The 23,501-nt window shown below is 45.2% G+C and overlaps 2 protein-coding genes across 2 annotated transcripts in view; one reads left to right on the top strand and one right to left on the bottom strand.

The window, feature by feature from the left end:
- Window positions 1–83: 83 nt before the first annotated feature.
- mrpl45 (mitochondrial ribosomal protein L45) lies at window positions 84–21,801 on the bottom strand. The gene is given in 9 exon segments (XM_034088981.2): window positions 84–533; window positions 7,207–7,380; window positions 9,167–9,316; window positions 9,917–9,965; window positions 19,334–19,432; window positions 19,723–19,840; window positions 20,502–20,586; window positions 20,588–20,698; window positions 21,692–21,801. Coding segments are annotated over 9 exon segments (948 nt in total). The 5' UTR covers window positions 21,755–21,801; the 3' UTR covers window positions 84–434.
- A 755-nt stretch (window positions 21,802–22,556) lies between these two features.
- Window positions 22,557–23,501, top strand: part of npepps (aminopeptidase puromycin sensitive) — a 50,207-nt gene continuing 49,262 nt past the window's right edge. Inside the window, exon 1 of the mRNA XM_034088970.2 lies at window positions 22,557–22,907. Within this exon, the coding sequence (XP_033944861.1) occupies window positions 22,611–22,907 (297 nt within the window). The 5' untranslated portion in view covers window positions 22,557–22,610. The remainder of the gene's footprint in view (window positions 22,908–23,501) is intronic.

Genomic DNA, 23,501 nt, shown 5'->3' with positions numbered 1-23,501 from the left:
GATGGTGCAATTTATTTTTGTATTTCCCTGAGGTCAGTGTATTCATCACAAAAATAAACCACTCAATTTCCTGAGGTCTGTGAATTTTATTTTTGACATGAACACGTTAAGTTGGTCTTGAAAACATGTAAAACCAATTGGAGAAAACAGCTGTTATTGGTATTAGTATTCCGGACCGTTGTGTGGCGAGTTGCAGCGCAGGAAGCCGTTCTATTGGCTGCAGGACTCCGTAGTCTTTTCATCCCTAAACTCACCTGCTGCTTCCACCCATTCACAGCCAGCAGCATTTGTCAAGCAGCCTTCAAAGGAAGCCAGCCTTCCTGCCAGCGTGGACAAACCCACCAGCCACACACAGAATGTTAACAGCATTTGGCGCATGGCTGCTTATAATGTCCGACTGAGGTTTGAAGTAGAGAGCAGCGCCACCTGGTGGTCTATTTGCTCCACTGCACCGCCTCTGGTTTAGGAACGTGATGGTTGAGAGCTTCGAACTCCTCTCCGGGCTCCAGGTCTGGACCGGGAATCAAGACGGTCTGGAAGAGAAAGAGGAGCAGATCAGTTCTCATTATCTTTTACTCAAATAAGAGAAACGATGATATGTGTTATCATTCCCATAAATACTGGTTTCACATCTGGTTGAAATGAGATGTCTTTCTGCAGTTTTCCACTTAACGTAAAGTAGGTTAATTCCCCTCAGAACAACATCTGGCATTATATGGGATGGATGGTACTTGTTATGTATTAAGTGTTGATTTCAATGTCTTCGACTAAGATAAGACTGCTTACAAATGATGTGTGCCTTCATTCTTATTCCTCATTATTATTTAACAAAGTATTTATGAGTCTGATTTGAGTAGAAATGGAAAATCAATACATAACAAATATGTCAAATCTATCCCATACTTCGTATAATACCAAATGTTGTTTTCATTATTAATTAACCTCGTGCACTACAGTAGAAAAACAGATTGCTATATTTAAAACTGCAGAAAGGCACTTGTAAAGATATCATTTAAATGGCTACAACACTCCTTGTCGTTTTACATCACTATTGAGGGTTTCCCGAATAAAAGGGTATTTGCTATTTACCTTTAAAATAAAATCGTTACGAACTAAATTAACTAATGTTTAACAATTACATGTACTATGGCAGGTTTCTCTCCACGCAGTTCCAACTGGAAGCAAATTAATAAAACCAGCGATGAAAAGAATTATAAAAAACAAATAGAAGGCACTAGATCAATTCCATTTCCAATTATACGTTTCAAAGTTTACAGATTGTGTAAAATCTGCGGTTCATTGTCGTTTAATTTCACGGACTACAGCGGACGGAGGTGCCAGCTGGCCTGACAGATTGTGATTGACAGGTGGCCTAAAAATAACCACAAATATGAACCCAACCCTCCGAGGTCTGACGCATTGGGCATGGAGAGAAAATAAGAATACTTAAGAAACTCTCCATTATCAGACACGAGATAAACAATAGTCCAAGGTCAATATGTCTTTCTTTTGTGTACACCTCCACCCAGCTTTCAACAACTTGTAACGACCGCATCTGTCCTGAATATGAATCACTCGGACACGCAGGACTGTGGCGGTGTGGCTCGGCCCGTTACACAGGAATCACAGTTGCGTTGACTTTAAATGTTATGGTCCACGAGAAGAAGGATGCACAGAGCGCGGTTTTGATTCCCAGCGAGTTGGTGCGCGTTGTCTGCGTTTAATTGAACTATTCATATCTTAAACTGCACTGCAACTTTTATCCATGTATTTTTCCTTTTAATGTTTATTTTATTAGCTTTTCTTTTTTAATGCTTAATGTCTTTCACTTTTTGTAAAGCACTTTGAATTGCCTTGCGTTGAAAAGTGCTATATAAATAAACTTGCCTTGCGTCAGTCTCCAAGACATACTGGAACAGGACTCGCCTAATGCGCATCACGGCTACATGTGGATTATAATCCCCCTGACTCGGTGCGTCAGGCCCTGCAGCGTCTCAGAGAAATGTGACAGATGGTGCCGTTCATGTTGCCTGGAAGGTGTTTCTTAATCATCTAAATAAAGCTTCACCATCAGTCTGAAAAATACGCATATTTGTTCAAAAATGAACATTGTGTTGTCAAGGTCATTTGAAAATAGAGTAGATGGAGGGTGTGGGAGAGAAACAAAAACCTATAAAACAAACGACAGGTCAGGAGAAACCCCACAAAGCAAAGAAGGGCCTCTTTAAAGCCTCCTGTATGCACAGCAGGGGGTCCAGGCGGCTTATTAAAGCAGTATTTCAACTGTAACCAATAAGCCTCTAATTTAGATGGTGAAGCAACACATGTATTTGTACCTTGTTGCTGATTGGCTAATGGTTACTCAAGACAACACATCGTTATGACATCACAAAGTGGCCAAAATCTGATCAGCTCGTTTTCAGACAGGTTTTTATAGAAATGGATCAAACAGAGAGAGAATCTCTTTTCAGAGGGGACACATGTTGATGAAGAAGAGACATGGAGAAGAGGGGACACATGTTGATGAAGAAGAGACATGGAGAAGAGGGGACACATGTTGATGTAGAAGAGACATGAAGAAGAGGGGACACATGTTGATGTGGAAGAGACATGAAGAGGAGGGGACACATGTTGATGAAGAAGAGACATGGAGAAGAGGGGACACATGTTGATGTAGAAGAGACATGAAGAAGAGGGGACACATGTTGATGTGGAAGAGACATGAAGAAGAGGGGACACATGTTGATGTGGAAGAGACATGAAGAAGAGGGGACACATGTTGATGTAGAAGAGACATGAAGAAGAGGGGACACATGTTGATGCAGAAGAGACATGGAGAAGAGGGGACACATGTTGATGTAGAAGAGACATGAAGAAGAGGGGACACATGTTGATGAAGAAGAGACATGGAGAAGAGGGGACACATGTTGATGTAGAAGAGACATGGAGAAGAGGGGACACATGTTGATGTAAAAGAGACATGAAGAAGAGGGGACACATGTTGATGTGGAAGAGACATGAAGAAGAGGGGACACATGTTGATGTAGAAGAGACATGAAGAAGAGGGGACACATGTTGATGTAGAAGAGACATGAAGAAGAGGGGACACATGTTGATGTGGAAGAGACATGAAGAAGAGGGGACACATGTTGATGTAGAAGAGACATGAAGAAGAGGGGACACATGTTGATGTAGAAGAGACATGAAGAAGAGGGGACACATGTTGATGTGGAAGAGACATGACGAAGAAGGGACACATGTTGATGTAGAAGAGACATGAAGAAGAGGGGACACATGTTGATGTGGAAGAGACATGAAGAAGAGGGGACACATGTTGATGTGGAAGAGACATGAAGAAGAGGGGACACATGTTGATGTAGAAGAGACATGAAGAAGAGGGGACACATGTTGATGAAGAAGAGACATGGAGAAGAGGGGACACATGTTGATGTAGAAGAGACATGGAGAAGAGGGGACACATGTTGATGTAGAAGAGACATGAAGAAGAGGGGACACATGTTGATGAAGAAGAGACATGGAGAAGAGGGGACACATGTTGATGTAGAAGAGACATGGAGAAGAGGGGACACATGTTGATGAAGAAGAGACATGGAGAAGAGGGGACACATGTTGATGTAGAAGAGACATGGAGAAGAGGGGACACATGTTGATGTAGAAGAGACATGGAGAAGAGGGGACACATGTTGATGTAGAAGAGACATGAAGAAGAGGGGACACATGTTGATGTGGAAGAGACATGACGAAGAGGGGACACATGTTGATGTAGAAGAGACATGGAGAAGAGGGGACACATGTTGATGAAGAAGAGACATGGAGAAGAGGGGACACATGTTGATGTAGAAGAGACATGACGAAGAGGGGACACATGTTGATGTAGAAGAGACATGAAGAAGAGGGGACACATGTTGATGTAAAAGAGACATGGAGAAGAGGGGACACATGTTGATGTGGAAGAGACATGAAGAAGAGGGGACACATGTTGATGTAGAAGAGACATGAAGAAGAGGGGACACATGTTGATGTAGAAGAGACATGAAGAAGAGGGGACACATGTTGATGTAGAAGAGACATGGAGAAGAGGGGACACATGTTGAGAAGAGGGGACACATGTTGATGTAGAAGAGACATGAAGAAGAGGGGACACATGTTGATGTAGAAGAGACATGAAGAAGAGGGGACACATGTTGATGTAGAAGAGACATGAAGAAGAGGGGACACATGTTGATGTAGAAGAGACATGAAGAAGAGGGGACACATGTTGATGTAGAAGAGACATGAAGAAGAGGGGACACATGTTGATGTGGAAGAGACATGAAGAAGAGGGGACACATGTTGATGTAGAAGAGACATGAAGAAGAGGGGACACATGTTGATGTGGAAGAGACATGAAGAAGAGGGGACACATGTTGATGTAGAAGAGACATGAAGAAGAGGGGACACATGTTGATGTAGGAAGAGACATGAAGAAGAGGGGACACATGTTGATGTAGAAGAGACATGAAGAAGAGGGGACACATGTTGATGTAGAAGAGACAGTGAAGAAGAGGGGACACATGTTGATGTAGGAAGAGACGTGAAGAAGAGGGGACACATGTTGATGTAGGAAGAGACATGAAGAAGAGGGGACACATGTTGATGTAGAAGAGACATGAAGAAGAGGGGACACATGTTGATGTGAGAAGAGACATGACGAAGAGGGGACACATGTTGATGTAGAAGAGACATGAAGAAGAGGGGACACATGTTGATGTAGAAGAGACATGAAGAAGAGGGGACACATGTTGATGTGGAAGAGACATGACGAAGAGGGGACACATGTTGATGTAGAAGAGACATGAAGAAGAGGGGACACATGTTGATGTGGAAGAGACATGAAGAAGAAGGGACACATGTTGATGTAGAAGAGACATGAAGAAGAGGGGACACATGTTGATGTGGAAGAGACATGAAGAAGAAGGGGACACATGTTGATGTAGAAGAGACATGAAGAAGAGGGGACACATGTTGATGTGGAAGAGACATGAAGAAGAGGGACACATGTTGATGTAGAAGAGACATGAAGAAGAGGGGACACATGTTGATGTGGAAGAGACATGAAGAAGAAGGGACACATGTTGATGTAGAAGAGACATGAAGAAGAGGGGACACATGTTGATGTGGAAGAGACATGAAGAAGAGGGGACACATGTTGATGTGGAAGAGACATGAAGAAGAGGGGACACATGTTGATGTAGAAGAGACATGAAGAAGAGGGGACACATGTTGATGAAGAAGAGACATGGAGAAGAGGGGACACATGTTGATGTAGAAGAGACATGGAGAAGAGGGGACACATGTTGATGTAGAAGAGACATGAAGAAGAGGGGACACATGTTGATGAAGAAGAGACATGGAGAAGAGGGGACACATGTTGATGTAGAAGAGACATGGAGAAGAGGGGACACATGTTGATGAAGAAGAGACATGGAGAAGAGGGGACACATGTTGATGTAGAAGAGACATGGAGAAGAGGGGACACATGTTGATGTAGAAGAGACATGGAGAAGAGGGGACACATGTTGATGTAGAAGAGACATGAAGAAGAGGGGACACATGTTGATGTGGAAGAGACATGACGAAGAGGGGACACATGTTGATGTAGAAGAGACATGGAGAAGAGGGGACACATGTTGATGAAGAAGAGACATGGAGAAGAGGGGACACATGTTGATGTAGAAGAGACATGACGAAGAGGGGACACATGTTGATGTAGAAGAGACATGAAGAAGAGGGGACACATGTTGATGTAAAAGAGACATGGAGAAGAGGGGACACATGTTGATGTGGAAGAGACATGAAGAAGAGGGGACACATGTTGATGTAGAAGAGACATGAAGAAGAGGGGACACATGTTGATGTAGAAGAGACATGAAGAAGAGGGGACACATGTTGATGTAGAAGAGACATGAGAAGAGGGGACACATGTTGATGTGGAAGAGACATGGAAGAAGAGGGGACACATGTTGATGTAGAAGAGACATGAAGAAGAGGGGACACATGTTGATGTAGAAGAGACATGAAGAAGAGGGGACACATGTTGATGTAGAAGAGACATGAAGAAGAGGGGACACATGTTGATGTAGAAGAGACATGAAGAAGAGGGGACACATGTTGATGTAGAAGAGACATGAAGAAGAGGGGACACATGTTGATGTAGAAGAGACATGACGAAGAGGGGACACATGTTGATGTAGAAGAGACATGAGGAAGAGGGGACACATGTTGATGTGGAAGAGACATGAAGAAGAGGGGACACATGTTGATGTGGAAGAGACATGAAGAAGAGGGGACACATGTTGATGTGGAAGAGACATGACGAAGAGGGGACACATGTTGATGTAGAAGAGACGTGAAGAAGAGGGGACACATGTTGATGTAGAAGAGACGTGAAGAAGAGGGGACACATGTTGATGTAGAAGAGACATGAAGAAGAGGGGACACATGTTGATGTAGGAAGAGACATGAAGAAGAGGGGACACATGTTGATGTAGAAGAGACATGAAGAAGAGGGGACACATGTTGATGTGGAAGAGACATGACGAAGAGGGGACACATGTTGATGTAGAAGAGACATGAAGAAGAGGGGACACATGTTGACGTAGAAGAGACATGAAGAAGAGGGGACACATGTTGATGTGGAAGAGACATGACGAAGAGGGGACACATGTTGATGTAGAAGAGACATGAAGAAGAGGGGACACATGTTGATGTGGAAGAGACATGAAGAAGAAGGGACACATGTTGATGTAGAAGAGACATGAAGAAGAGGGGACACATGTTGATGTGGAAGAGACATGAAGAAGAAGGGACACATGTTGATGTAGAAGAGACATGAAGAAGAGGGGACACATGTTGATGTGGAAGAGACATGAAGAAGAAGGGGACACATGTTGATGTAGAAGAGACATGAAGAAGAGGGGACACATGTTGATGTGGAAGAGACATGAAGAAGAAGGGACACATGTTGATGTAGAAGAGACATGAAGAAGAGGGGACACATGTTGATGTAGAAGAGACATGAAGAAGAAGGGACACATGTTGATGTAGAAGAGACATGAAGAAGAAGGGACACATGTTGATGTAGAAGAGACATGAAGAAGAGGGGAAGAGAAACATGTAATTAGCGCGTGCAGTGCAGACGGTCACCTTAATGATGGGGTCCTTGGCCGGAGCCCAGGACGGGACTATTTTCCCGTGCAGCCTCCAGCGGCCGTAGGGGTCGATGAGGTGGCGCTCGATCACCAGGTACTCCAACACGTCCCTCGGCTGCTCCTCGCTGCCCATCATCAGACGCCCGAAGCGGTCGTAGATGGCCAGAGTCTGCGGGCAGGAAGACGAGAACAAGGTTTATACGGCCATTTAATCCAGATTGTAATCAAGGCTACTAAATCTATTGCTTTTTTTAAATTGTCGTTGCAATATGGACATAAGCGAGAAGACTGCGGAATTGTACTGATCATAAAATAAGGACGTTTTTATTTTACCTTTCATTGTTTTTCATTCTGTGAATATTATTTTAGCAGTAAAGACACAGGAAGGAGGACACCATGATATCATTCTTTGAACGCATATTTTTCTATTTGTTGTTAGCATTGAAAAGATTTAGTTCCAAGTTCCTTCAATAGTACAACTTTGAAATATACTTACTATACAAAAAGAAAAAGCTAAAAAAGAAGTAGTGCAAGCGACTGTTCGATTAAAATGCAGGAATACCAGAATGTAAATATTAGATGTTGTTCAGTAACATATTGTATATTGTAATAATATATTTAAATATGACCTATAAACAGATGTTAGTGATGACAGAGCTCAGGAGTTCAACAATAGCCGAGTTGCCTATTATCGTGCAGCCCTTAATGTAATGTGTTATTGGTTTAAAGATGGGTAGAAACAATAAAATAACTCTTAAAGTGGACCTATCGTGCTATTTTTAGGCAATAGCATAGGTGTCAGATAGATAAAAAAAACATGTCTATCAAGTGTTTTGCTCAAAATACCAAACAGATCACCCGTTCTAGCCATGCCTCATATCCCTCTATTTCACTTCCTGTTTCTAAAGTGCTGATTCGGGTATAAAGCTTTTAAAGAGGAGGGGTCTGAGCTCATGCGGGACCCGGCAGCTACCGTCTAAACTAAATGCTGCCGTGATGAAACTCCATATCATGGATTATCAAGGATCTGAAACAGCATGGAGCTCAAAGGCTTTCTCTCTTGCCGGTTACACCACGAGGTGAGTTCCTTTCTACTTCCTGCTTCTTCACACACATGCTCTCCAGTACACGTTAGCTCTGAGTGTTAGCCATGCTAATGTGAACACCGACCATATTACGTCCAAAACAGTCGGGCATTGTTTCTGATAGCAACTTTCTGATTGGGCCGTGGGTCCACATTTCAGATATTACGTCATATCGGACTCAAATCTGGATCAGCTCCGTTGTTCCCCGTTTTTAGAGATTTGGGTACGGAGGAAAAGACAGAGGGTTTTATTTTCTGACGCTGCTTGAGTTCCCGACACACCGGGGACACATGTTGATGTAGAAAAGACATCAGAAAGTCTTTTAAATAAGTGTTCCTCCTTGTAGTTAAATAACATGAAAAGATGTTTAGGTTTTCACTTGTGTTAAAGCAGCAAACTGGCTACTGTCATGCAATTTAATTTAAATATACTAAAAAGTAGACTTGAGTTTTGGCAGCACATGGTTAGAAACACTGACAGAAGCTGTATTCATGAAACACACATTTCGAGTAGAAGCTCTGCACACAAACAGCTATACTCGGATCCAGACTGGATTATATTAATTGATAGTCTTGTGGTCACAACTATCCTTATGGCATCAGAGAGGAAGACATTACAATTTCACTTGAGTGAACCCCAACACACTCGTACATTCCTAAAAGAGAGAACAGTGCATCAAAAGCCTGGATACGAACACTGACGTCGACAAACAGTGCTGCCCTTCATGTGTTTAGTTATATGCAAACACTACAAGACTCCGTTAGCTACCGCCCTTTCGGGTCAGGAAACGCACACAACAACTATTGTTCAGATTTCAGTACATTCAAAAGTGGAGCTCACCACAGTGTCAGAGCAACATGCGGGTCGTACCTGTTTGCTGTGCATGCGGACGGTCACCTGGCCGTACAGGTTGCCCTTGGAGATCATGTCGGGGCAGCGAGCGTGGACCACCCTGGGCGGCTCCAGAGACTCCAAAAACCTCCAGCTGATGGTCTTGTAGCGGTTGCCCCTCGTCATCTCCTGCACAGATTCAAGGATTCAAGGCTTTTAGTCAAAGTCAACTTTATTGTCAATCTCAGAATATGTTTGGACACACGGAAAGATCGGAATACTGTTTCCCACAGTCCCGAGGTATCAAAAACTCACACATTAAAATGCAACAACACTCTATAATTAAAAAAAATATTATTATTATTATTTGTACATAGCTACGGTGTAATTATGTTGATGAAAATCTGAGGTCACAGGCTCCTCCAACAGTGCAAAAACAATAAAACAGATAAAATAGTGCAAGTAAATATAATACAATTGAATATAGTAGAAATAGTGCAGAATAGTCGACATACAAGTAATTGGAATATTGATATATATAAGTTGCAAACAGGAATACAAACTCAACTTCTATGTATTTTGTTATCTCTGTAAAGTGTCTTTGAACACCAGCGCGTGATAAATAAATGCATTATTATTTAATGACACTTATGCATAACATTAATGGCGACATCTTTGAGTCCTTACTTCTACACACGGTTAACCTTTGCACATTTCTCCACAATACATTCCCTTTAAAAGGCAAAGCTCAGGTGAAAAACTGCAGCCATGTTCAGAAGAACAACTTACAGGATAACACCTTTCTGTCAGCAAGGAGTGAAGCTTCTCTTTGTTGAACCTGCAAAAGAAACAGCGGGGATAAATGTGCCGTTTTGTTTCAAGCAAAGAACAAAACCAAATGTAAAGAATGGATATCATAGTTGGGTTAGTCCCCATCTCGAGGTCTTACAGTTTTTGTGTTCAGTTCTAACCAGACTGAGCAAACGGACTGTAAGATGCCGTTAAAAGCTTCAGAAAAACCCAGCAAATGCTTTTAGTGGTCAAATATTAAATTAATACTGTAAATTACTTCTATACAATTCTCACAATAACAGAAACAAAGTTGAACTACTAACTGTATAAGAATACATTTTATTACACACTTAATTTAAGTAAAATAATTTCCATAATCCCACTTCATTGTCCTCTATTTAAAATAAACATTGAAAACTTTTATTTTATTTATTAACTTTTTTTCTCTTTTTTTCCAGTCTTTATTTTTTTGTACTCCTTAATTTCTATAAGTTTTTGACGAAATAAGTGCCATTATTATATTGATGCTAATGATGACGCACGGGAGGGCTACTCCCCATAAGCTATGCTTCAGCCCTCCCGCTTCTACTAATTTTGTTCATTTGTGTGTACAGTATGAATTATACGTTTTTGTATGATTTTAGTAGAATAAATAAAAAAAAATAAACATTGAAATCATAAAAGGTTTGATAAAATAGTTGGACTGCTCTAAGAACAGCCCTAAAATGAATTAAGAATATCGGACGGTTTGATTGCAGATGACAGACAACACCAGGGCTGAAGTCGAATAGTCCATTTAGCTTAGGAACCTTCCTAAAGGAGTGAAATGACCCGGAAGTCCCTCAGTGGCAGCCATGATAAGTGCCGTTCGAATTCTCTAGAATGATGAGAATGATAGGAAAGGAGGTTTCAAACTTCCTTTATAACCTCCTTTAGCTTAGGAACCACTGGACCTCCCTAACCGACAGGAGAAGTGAAAATGCTGCCCCACAATGCCTTGCAGCCGCAGCATTTGCCGTCACTCAACAGTCGGCCGTTCACGGAAACAACCGATTATGACCGAGAAATGATATCATGAAAGTTACGGTGCTTATTAAGCATTTTAAAACGTATGTGGTAAGTTGCCAAAGTGCTTTGTTTTGAACGTTCATCAGTATTATAATCAAAAAGAGAAATATGAACGTTAGTTTTCACTGAAATGATCAAATAAAGTCAACATTTCAGTCTTTACTGAGCTGTGTGGGGTTTGTTCAACTTTTAAAAGATGTTTGAATGGTGATATACACAGTGATAGATGGTAAGGACTAACGTTTATAATAAATACATCTGTATTGATTTTAAGATCTTTAGTTCATACAATAATACGTATTGGGATCATTGGTATTAATGTGGACCGGAGGGAGAGGGGGACGAGCAGAAGTTTCACTTTCCTTTTTTATTTCAATTCCAAATTTGGTCCTGAAGAATCTGTTTCTCTGTTGTCCCCGTTCATAAAGCAAAGCAGCAGCATCAGAGCACGGTGCAGAGTCTCCAGATGAGTTCACAGTAGTCCCTCGTTCTTATTAAACATCCATGTTGTAGTCCGCTGTATAGAAAACTGTGGTTTCCATGGTTTCCCCACAGCAGCAGACGCACACAATGACGTCCGCTGGCGCATCATAAACACGTCGGATAGTGAAAGTGCATTCGGATTCTCTAAAGTACCGCAGTCTCTTCTCCTAAGTCCTTTTGAATTCTCCTATCCACTATCCCTTAACCCCGCGACGTTTCACTCAGAGGTCAAGGAATAGACGATAGGGTTAGAACTTAGGAGCTGATCTTTAAACTATCCGACTGCAGCCCAGTATTTCAGTACGTCAGCTCTGCACAGATGTTTCCTTAAATCAGCCAATTCATGTTCAGAGTAAGTACAACGAGGCTAGTCTTTGAAGCGTTCCACTTAGCGTTAAGCTGGAGGCAGCACGAGTGGATTCCTCACTTCTATAACAAATGTCTCACTGTGATATTCAGCATTCCTCCCTGACTGTGAGCTGATGTCAGAGAGACGTGAGAGACGTGAGACCTGAGAGACGTGAGAGACCTGAGAGGTGAGAGACATGAGAGACCTGAGAGACGTGAGAGACCTGAGAGACGTGAGAGACCTGAGAGACCTGAGAGACGTGAGAGACGTGAGAGACGTGAGAGACTTGAGAGACGTGAGAGACGTGAGAGACGTGAGAGACGTGAGAGACCTGAGAGACGTGAGAGACTTGAGAGACCTGAGAGACGTGAGAGACGTGAGAGACCTGAGAGACGTGAGAGACGTGAGAGACGTGAGAGACGTGAGAGACCTGAGAGACCTGAGAGACGTGAGAGACCTGAGACGTGAGAGACGTGAGAGACCTGAGAGGTGAGAGACCTGAGAGACGTGAGAGACGTGAGAGACCTGAGAGACCTGAGAGACGTGAGAGACTTGAGAGACTTGAGAGACGTGAGAGACGTGAGAGACCTGAGAGACCTGAGAGACGTGAGAGAGGTGAGAGACATGAGAGACCTGAGAGACGTGAGAGACGTGAGAGACCTGAGAGACGTGAGAGACCTGAGAGACCTGAGAGACCTGAGAGACCTGAGAGACGTGAGAGACCTGAGAGACGTGAGAGACCTGAGAGACGTGAGAGACCTGAGAGACCTGAGAGACGTGAGAGACGTGAGAGACGTGAGAGACCTGAGAGACGTGAGAGACGTGAGAGACCTGAGAGACCTGAGAGACCTGAGAGACCTGAGAGACGTGAGAGACGTGAGAGACGTGAGAGACCTGAGAGACGTGAGAGACGTGAGAGACGTGAGAGACCTGAGAGACGTGAGAGACTTGAGAGACCTGAGAGACGTGAGAGACCTGAGAGACCTGAGAGACGTGAGAGACCTGAGAGACGTGAGAGACTTGAGACGTGAGAGACGTGAGAGACGTGAGAGACCTGAGAGACGTGAGAGACTTGAGAGACCTGAGAGACCTGAGAGACGTGAGAGACGTGAGAGACCTGAGAGACGTGAGAGACGTGAGAGACGTGAGAGACGTGAGAGACCTGAGAGACGTGAGAGACCTGAGAGACGTGAGAGACCTGAGAGACCTGAGAGACCTGAGAGACCTGAGAGACGTGAGAGACCTGAGAGACGTGAGAGACTTGAGACGTGAGAGACGTGAGAAATGTGAGAGACCTGAGAGACGTGAGAGACGTGAGAGACCTGAGAGACGTGAGAAACGTGAGAGACGTGAGAGACCTGAGAGACGTGAGAGACCTGAGAGACGTGAGAGACCTGAGAGACCTGAGAGACCTGAGAGACGTGAGAGACCTGAGAGACGTGAGAGACTTGAGACGTGAGAGACCTGAGAGACGTGAGAGAAGTGAGAGACCTGAGAGACGTGAGAGACGTGAGAGACCTGAGACGTGAGAGACGTGAGAGACGTGAGAGACGTGAGAGACCTGAGAGACCTGAGAGACGTGAGAGACTTGAGAGACCTGAGAGACCTGAGAGACGTGAGAGACTTGAGAGACCTGAGAGACCTGAGAGACCTGAGAGACGTGAGAGACTTGAGAGACCTGAGACATGAGAGACCTGAGAGACGTGAGAGACCTGAGAGACCTGAGAGACGTGAGAGACTTGAGAGACGTGAGAGACCTGAGAGACGTGAGAGACGTGAGAGACCTGAGAGACGTGAGAGACCTGAGAGACGTGAGAGACGTGAGAGACCTGAGAGACCTGAGAGACGTGAGAGACGTGAGAGACCTGAGAGACCTGAGAGACCTGAGAGACGTGAGAGACGTGAGAGACTTGAGAGACGTGAGAGACCTGAGAGACGTGAGAGACGTGAGAGACGTGAGAGACGTGAGAGACGTGAGAGACCTGAGAGACGTGAGAGACGTGAGAGACCTGAGAGACCTGAGAGACCTGAGAGACGTGAGAGACGTGAGAGACGTGAGAGACCTGAGAGACGTGAGAGACGTGAGAGACCTGAGAGACGTGAGAGACCTGAGAGACGTGAGAGACCTGAGAGACCTGAGAGACTTGAGAGCTGAGAGACCTGAGAGACGTGAGAGACGTGAGAGACCTGAGAGACTTGAGAGACCTGAGAGACCTGAGAGACTTGAGAGACGTAAGAGACCTGAGAGACGTGAGAGACCTGAGAGACGTGAGAGACCTGAGAGACCTGAGAGACGTGAGAGACCTGAGAGACCTGAGAGACTTGAGAGACCTGAGAGACCTGAGAGACGTGAGAGACCTGAGAGACCTGAGAGACGTGAGAGACCTGAGAGACCTGAGAGACCTGAGAGACCTGAGAGACCTGAGAGACCTGAGACGTGAGAGACGTGAGAGACGTGAGAGACCTGAGAGACCTGAGAGACTTGAGAGACCTGAGAGACCTGAGACATGAGAGACCTGAGAGACCTGAGAGACCTGAGAGACGTGAGAGACGTGAGAGACCTGAGAGACGTGAGAGACTTGAGAGACGTGAGAGACGTGAGAGACGTGAGAGACCTGAGAGACCTGAGAGACGTGAGAGACCTGAGAGACGTGAGAGACCTGAGAGACGTGAGAGACTTGAGACATGAGAGACCTGAGAGACGTGAGAGACATGAGAGACATGAGAGACGTGAGAGACGTGAGAGACCTGAGAGGTGAGAGAGACGTGAGAGACCTGAGAGGTGAGAGACATGAGAGACATGAGAGACGTGAGAGACGTGAGAGACCTGAGAGGTGAGAGAGACGTGAGAGACCTGAGAGGTGAGAGACCTGAGAGACGTGAGAGACCTGAGAGACCTGAGAGACGTGAGAGACGTGAGAGACCTGAGAGACCTGAGAGACATGAGAGACCTGAGAGACCTGAGAGACCTGAGAGACCTGAGACGTGAGAGACCTGAGAGACGTGAGAGACGTGAGAGACCTGAGAGACCTGAGAGACATGAGAGACCTGAGAGACCTGAGAGACATGAGAGACCTGAGAGACCTGAGAGACCTGAGACGTGAGAGACCTGAGAGACGTGAGAGACGTGAGAGACCTGAGAGACCTGAGAGACCTGAGAGACCTGAGACCTGAGAGACCTGAGACCTGAGAGACGTGAGAGACCTGAGACCTGAGAGACGTGAGAGACGTGAGAGACGTGAGAGACGTGAGAGACGTGAGAGACCTGAGAGACCTGAGAGACCTGAGAGACCTGAGAGACGTGAGAGACCTGAGAGACCTGAGAGACCTGAGACCTGAGAGACGTGAGAGACCTGAGAGACGTGAGAGACCTGAGAGACGTGAGAGACCTGAGAGACGTGAGAGACCTGAGAGACGTGAGAGACGTGAGAGACCTGAGAGACGTGAGAGACGTGAGAGACGTGAGAGACGTGAGAGACCTGAGAGACGTGAGAGACTTGAGACATGAGAGACCTGAGAGACCTGAGAGATGTGAGAGACGTGAGAGACCTGAGAGACGTGAGAGACCTGAGACATGAGAGACGTGAGAGACCTGAGAGGTGAGAGACCTGAGAGACGTGAGAGACGTGAGAGACCTGAGAGACGTGAGAGACCTGAGACATGAGAGACGTGAGAGACCTGAGAGGTGAGAGACCTGAGAGACGTGAGAGACCTGAGTCGTGAGAGACGTGAGAGACATGAGAGACGTGAGAGACATGAGAGACCTGAGAGACGTGAGAGACCTGAGAGACGTGAGAGACGTGAGAGACATGAGAGACCTGAGAGACGTGAGAGACCTGAGTCGTGAGAGACGTGAGAGACATGAGAGACGTGAGAGACATGAGAGACGTGAGAGACCTGAGTCGTGAGAGACGTGAGAGACATGAGAGACGTGAGAGACATGAGAGACCTGAGAGACGTGAGAGACCTGAGAGACCTGAGAGACGTGAGAGACGTGAGAGACGTGAGAGACCTGAGAGACCTGAGAGACTTGAGAGCTGAGAAACCTGAGAGACGTGAGAGACGTGAGAGACCTGAGAGACGTGAGAGACATGAGACGTGAGAGACCTGAGAGACGTGAGAGACGTGAGAGACCTGAGAGACGTGAGAGACGTGAGAGACCTGAGAGACGTGAGAGACCTGAGAGACCTGAGAGACCTGAGACGTGAGAGACGTGAGAGACGTGAGAGACGTGAGAGACCTGAGAGACGTGAGAGATGAGAGACCTGAGACCTGAGAGACGTGAGAGACGTGAGAGACCTGAGAGACGTGAGAGACCTGAGACGTGAGAGACGTGAGAGACGTGAGAGACCTGAGAGACCTGAGACGTGAGAGACGTGAGAGACGTGAGAGACCTGAGACGTGAGAGACGTGAGAGACGTGAGAGACCTGAGAGACGTGAGAGATGAGAGACCTGAGAGACCTGTGAGACATGAGAGACGTGAGAGATGTGAGAGACCTGAGAGGTGAGAGATGTGAGAGACCTGAGAGATGTGAGAGATGTGAGAGACCTGAGAGACCTGAGAGGTGAGAGATGTGAGAGACCTGAGAGATGTGAGAGATGTGAGAGACCTGAGAGACGTGAGAGACGTGAGAGACGTGAGAGACCTGAGAGACGTGAGAGACCTGAGAGACCTGAGAGACGTGAGAGACCTGAGAGACGTGAGAGACCTGAGAGACGTGAGAGACGTGAGAGACCTGAGAGACGTGAGAGACCTGAGAGACGTGAGAGACGTGAGAGACGTGAGAGACGTGAGAGACCTGAGAGACCTGAGAGACGTGAGAGACGTGAGAGACGTGAGAGACGTGAGAGACGTGAGAGACCTGAGAGACCTGAGAGACGTGAGAGACCTGAGAGACGTGAGAGACCTGAGAGACGTGAGAGACGTGAGAGACGTGAGAGACGTGAGAGACCTGAGATACCTGAGAGACTTGAGAGCTGAGAGACCTGAGAGACCTGAGAGACCTGAGAGACCTGAGAGACGTGAGAGACCTGAGAGACGTGAGAGACGTGAGAGACGTGAGAGACCTGAGAGACCTGAGAGACGTGAGAGACGTGAGAGACCTGAGAGGTGAGAGACGTGAGACCTGAGAGACGTGAGAGACCTGAGAGACGTGAGAGACGTGAGAGACGTGAGAGACCTGAGAGACCTGAGAGGTGAGAGACGTGAGACCTGAGAGACGTGAGAGACCTGAGAGACCTGAGAGACGTGAGAGACCTGAGAGACGTGAGAGACCTGAGAGACATGAGACGTGAGAGACCTGAGAGACCTGAGAGACGTGAGAGACCTGAGAGACGTGAGAGACATGAGAGACGTGAGAGACGTGAGAGACCTGAGACGTGAGAGACGTGAGAGACCTGAGAGACGTGAGAGATGAGAGACCTGAGACCTGAGAGACATGAGAGACGTGAGAGACGTGAGAGACCTGAGAGACGTGAGAGACCTGAGAGACGTGAGAGACGTGAGAGACGTGAGAGACGTGAGAGACGTGAGAGACGTGAGAGACCTGAGAGACGTGAGAGACCTGAGAGACGTGAGAGACGTGAGAGACGTGAGAGACGTGAGAGACCTGAGAGACCTGAGAGACCTGAGAGACGTGAGAGACGTGAGAGACCTGAGAGACCTGAGAGACGTGAGAGACGTGAGAGACGTGAGAGACGTGAGAGACGTGAGAGACGTGAGAGACGTGAGAGACCTGAGAGACGTGAGAGACGTGAGAGACCTGAGAGACCTGAGAGACGTGAGAGACGTGAGAGACCTGAGAGACGTGAGAGACCTGAGAGACGTGAGAGACCTGAGAGACCTGAGAGACTTGAGAGCTGAGAGACGTGAGAGACGTGAGAGACCTGAGAGACGTGAGAGACCTGAGAGACCTGAGAGACCTATGAGACGTGAGAGACCTGAGAGACGTGAGAGACCTGAGAGACGTGAGAGACCTGAGAGACGTGAGAGACGTGAGAGACGTGAGAGACCTGAGAGACCTGAGAGACGTGAGACCTGAGAGACGTGAGAGACGTGAGAGACGTGAGAGACCTGAGAGACCTGAGAGACGTGAGAGACCTGAGAGGTGAGAGACGTGAGACCTGAGAGACGTGAGAGACCTGAGAGACCTGAGAGACGTGAGAGACGTGAGAGATCTGAGAGGTGAGAGACCTGAGAGACCTGAGAGGTGAGAGACGTGAGAGACCTGAGAGACGTGAGAGACTTGAGAGACCTGAGACATGAGAGACCTGAGAGACCTGAGAGACCTGAGAGACCTGAGAGACGTGAGAGACCTGAGAGACCTGAGAGACTTGAGAGACCTGAGAGACCTGAGAGACGTGAGAGACGTGAGAGACGTGAGAGACCTGAGAGACGTGAGAGACGTGAGAGACATGAGAGACCTGAGAGACCTGAGAGACCTGAGAGACTTGAGAGCTGAGAGACGTGAGAGACGTGAGAGACCTGAGAGACGTGAGAGACCTGAGAGACCTGAGAGACCTATGAGACGTGAGAGACCTGAGAGACGTGAGAGACCTGAGAGACGTGAGAGACCTGAGAGACGTGAGAGACGTGAGAGACGTGAGAGACCTGAGAGACCTGAGAGACGTGAGACCTGAGAGACGTGAGAGACGTGAGAGACGTGAGAGACGTGAGAGACCTGAGAGACCTGAGAGACGTGAGAGACCTGAGAGGTGAGAGACGTGAGACCTGAGAGGTGAGAGACGTGAGAGACCTGAGAGACCTGAGAGACCTGAGAGATCTGAGAGGTGAGAGACCTGAGAGACCTGAGAGGTGAGAGACGTGAGAGACCTGAGAGACGTGAGAGACTTGAGAGACCTGAGACATGAGAGACCTGAGAGACCTGAGAGACCTGAGAGACCTGAGAGACGTGAGAGACCTGAGAGACCTGAGAGACTTGAGAGACCTGAGAGACCTGAGAGACGTGAGAGACGTGAGAGACGTGAGAGACCTGAGAGACGTGAGAGACGTGAGAGACATGAGAGACCTGAGAGACCTGAGAGACCTGAGAGACGTGAGAGACATGAGAGACCTGAGATACCTGAGAGACCTGAGAGACCTGAGAGACCTGAGAGACCTGAGACCTGAGAGATGTGAGAGATGAGAGACCTGAGACCTGAGAGACGTGAGAGACCTGAGAGACCTGAGAGACCTGAGAGATCTGAGAGGTGAGAGACCTGAGAGACCTGAGAGGTGAGAGACGTGAGAGACCTGAGAGACGTGAGAGACTTGAGAGACCTGAGACATGAGAGACCTGAGAGACCTGAGAGACCTGAGAGACGTGAGAGACGTGAGAGACGTGAGAGACCTGAGAGACGTGAGAGACGTGAGAGACATGAGAGACCTGAGAGACCTGAGAGACCTGAGAGACGTGAGAGACGTGAGAGACCTGAGAGACTTGAGAGACCTGAGAGACCTGAGAGACATGAGAGACCTGAGAGACCTGAGAGACCTGAGAGATCATGCTCTTACTGTGTCAGGGCGGTGTGGGCCTCGATGAAGATGTCCTGAGCCTGCACGGCAAAAGACTTGGTGGAGAACTGAGGGTCGTGCTCTTTGATTTTACGAATCCTGTGAAAGAAGGGGAACAGATCGGACAGGTTTTATTATACCTTCACTTATAGTATATCTTACAAGCAGCACAATGTTCCAGGATGTGCCATAACATCCGTGGTCGGCTCTGGAACTGGAACCATTTTGAAAAGCCCAAAAAATTATTATAATATTATATGATCAATGTGACGGGACTACTTTTCTACAAGAACATCTTCGGCGGAGCGCAGCCCAACAACATCCAGGTATGTTTGATGATAAAAACATCAGTACGGGAACAGCAGGAGAAGCTCGAGGAACAATCTTACGCTAGCTGTGAGCCGGCGCTCTGTTTAATCTGCTCAGTTCGTTGCTTCAGGCCTTCTTTGGACAGAGAGGAGAGACGAGCGTCGCCCTCCGGAGGGATGTAGGGGTCGAAGACTCCCGCTGGTGGGGCAACAGACGGGGGTTATCAATCGGGAGAGACATTACAAAATACAGTGCTGTCGTCTGATTGATGATGATAGCTCCAGATTACTGGACAATACAAACAACCCTGGTTTTTGATATTTTAGGACAACTGCATCTAATACACAACGTTCTTTAGCTCGGAGTTTGTGTGCCGATTACAAGAACCATACGTGTTCTTGTTACATCCGTTTAACATCCTTGTTAAGGACATTCCTGTTTTACGTCAAACTAAAATCAAGCTTTTCTTCTCGTGTCCTCACAAGCAGCTCACATCTTTAAGTGAGTCAAATAAGATGTCTAAAACACAATGAAAGATATTAAAAGAGTCAAAAGGTACCACAATTATCATTTAAATCAGAAGAAGTCTGATAAAATAACACGTAGGAAATCATTTAAACTTAACGGGACATTTAATACTTTTGCTATGAATGCATTTAGTAAAATCTCACCAATCATAATCTTAGTATTTTATACTTCCAAAGTCTTATGTGTTGTGTTAAATATATATACTAGAAAGGTGTTGTACAAAAAACTCCTAAAAGCCTTTGCAGTCTTTACATTTAACAATAAGAAACTAGAGCAATTCAACAAATTCATATAAATTCAATCAAGAACGGTGAAAGAAAGGCCTTATTACAAGTGGAGGCGATGTTGATGGGCCTCTCAAAGTACTGCTGTCTGGGGGCAACGCCGGCTTTTCGGGCCCTGGCCTCGATGTTAGCATCTTTCATTCCCTTTCATCCCCACCGCCGGAGGGATGAAGTACCGCTTCTTAGTCCGGACCGGCAGGTACAGAGGCAGCGGGTGCCGAAGGTCCAGAGACGCCTCGGCATTCTGAGAGAGAAACAGATACGGTGAGTTAAACCTTTGTTTATCCTGAGAGAAATTGATGTGCAGTAATTGCATTATAAAGTGGGAAAGAATGCAAATATATACAGGGCAAATGAATACTTTAATAAGATGCACAAACAAAGATACACAATGCTATAAATGTACACAGTAAGATGCAAATTCAATATCTATACATACAGAAAAGTGTATGGTTTAACCACACCATTTTTTTATACTAATTAATCAATCTGAACCAAATGGCCACTTTATTAGGTTGGACCCGTATAATTGTATACAACTAAACAGCTCTGCCATTAAATCTACTAATCTAATCGATTTATTTCATGAAATGTTTTTCCTGCAATAAATTACTTTTATTCATGTTTTGATTAACAGTTTCAGCTGTACTTAGTAACTAAGTAACCAAAGCTGTCAGACAAATGTAGCAGTGTAAAAAGCACAATATTTGTCTCTGAGATTAAGTGGAGTTGAAGTGTAAAGTAGCATCAAATAGAAATACTAAAGCAACGTACAGGTATCTGTAGAATAGTATTTTATGTAGTATACCTACATTACATATATGTGCAAAAGTAATAACCTCTACACGTTGTCTGAAGATAATTATACTTTATGTTTGAGGTCAGTTTTTAATTAATTTTCAACAACATGTACAAATAATGCAGTCAAGTACATAAATAACTCTGAAATAGCACTAAAGTTAAGACTACAGGGTAGAATATCACATGTTTAACTTCCTAACAGTCTAATAGATTATCACTAACAACACACAGTGTTTGTATTTTATTCGTTTACAACATTTCCTCTGTTTTGTTTTTATTTCCTGGTGAAATTATCCTTTTATAGTCAGTTAGCTTTAGCTTAGCTAGCCTAATCAGGACTCGACGCTTTCACAACAAGCTCAACAAATGAGATGCTAAAACAACAAACTGAGTGTCTCTATTTATTAAACTAAAGTGTTATTAAATGCCTCATTACCATTAAACTGCTACATGTTGCCCTGTGAAGAGCAACCAGCGTCCTCCTCATGGGCGTCGCCATCTTGACACCGTCTGACACAAAAGACGACTTCCGGTTTATTAGCGCGAGCTCTATGGACATTTCCAACGAGAATAAATAGTTGTTTGACATACATACAGCATGTTATCTTTAATATTATACAACCAAAAATATGGCATTACATAAAACACGTTTATTACAACGTTCATGTTATGTGTTTTGGACGTATATATCTACAGTGATAACAAAAACAAGGAATACTCGCTTTAGACCATACAAATATCTATTATAATCAATATTCAGTTTGCATCTTTCTAAATTTGACAGTACTGTGCACCTGTATTTGTGCAATTTTTGAAGCGTAATGTGATTCTGCTGTTTATGCTAAATGCATTTCTTGCATTGAAAGTGTTTAGAGCTATATACAAATATATGAGATATTTAAATATATAGTGTTTGTTAACTGTTTATGTTAACTTTCAGTTTTATTTGATTTTAATTCATGTACAATGTCTTGTTTACATGCTGCTTTGACAACATATAATCCAAAATGGTGATCAATACAGTAAATGTAATTGAATCTATTCTAATATAGTCTAATCTAATTTAAACCCTTTTCCTCAAAAAAGGAAAAACATTTTTAAGGACTTCTTTTTCATTATATTATACCCACCAATATAAATATTGTCCACACAATTGTTCCAATAAAAATGCAGCAGCATTGATGCAGTAGTTTTGCAGAAATATAAAGACCATTTGTAGACACGATTAAAATAATATCTATCTATCTGTGGTGCGTAAAGCACGTACGCTGACACGACGTGATGACGTAGCGTGTCTGTAGGTCGACGCTGTTTAACTTGAGTTGTTTGGGCTGAGAGGAGAGAGGTTTCAGTTGATGTTGCTTCTCCTTGGCCGCAGGGTTCCGCTGTCACTCTACAGACTCACTACCGGTTGTCTTGCATCCTCACTGCCGAGCTCCGTTCTGATCAGCTCTGCACTCATAAAATTCACAGCGATAACAAGAGTTACACACAGCACCGTCTTCGTTAGCGGCCAAAATACAGGAACCATGCCCGAAAGGAGGCCCTTCGTGCGGTTACCAGCTGACGTTTACCCCGTCAACTATGGCTTGTGTCTGAAGCCGGACCTGATCGACTTCACCTTTGAAGGGAAACTGGAGGCGGTGGTGGAGGTAAGTTGACCCCGAGCGTCTGGCTTCTTACATGGATGGATTTGTTTGTGTGAGGATCTTGTTATGTAATATGACCAGCTAACGTTAACAGAAGCGAGCTAATGTGCTGTCTTCAAGCAATAACGGGCAAACGGTTAGCCGTTAGCACCAGTAGTAGCTTAGCGTGACGTTAGCCGTTAGCTTTTGTTAGCTGGCAGTTGCTAAACTAGCTAACCGTTTATCGGTAGGCTCAAGGTGGCTGAATGAGAGCAATGAATGGTGAAAAATAACGTCGATATTTATGCCATAAGCTAATCGAAGCTAGCTAGCACAACAGTCCCAGGCAGACTTGCACTCTCATGTTAGCTAACGTTAGCATGCTAACAAGCGCTTTGCAGTGCGCTTAATGTGTTTCAAGATCAGTTTGTTGTTCGCCAGGAATGTTAACCCCTTGTTACACCAATGCATTGCTCTAAATCAGGATCGGTTCATCTGCCATAATTTTTTAATGCCTACTAGCATCTAGCTAACGCTCAATAATGTTGCTAAATCATGGCAACATGATGTAGCCCCCTCCCACCAGAGAGAACTACTCAGATATTGTACTTGAGTAAA

Source organism: Pseudochaenichthys georgianus, chromosome 1, assembly GCF_902827115.2.
Source record: "Pseudochaenichthys georgianus chromosome 1, fPseGeo1.2, whole genome shotgun sequence".
Classification (NCBI taxonomy): Eukaryota; Metazoa; Chordata; class Actinopteri; order Perciformes; family Channichthyidae; genus Pseudochaenichthys; species Pseudochaenichthys georgianus.
The sequence above is the reverse complement of the archived record's forward strand: the minus strand, read 5'-3'. Positions and strand labels throughout refer to the sequence as shown.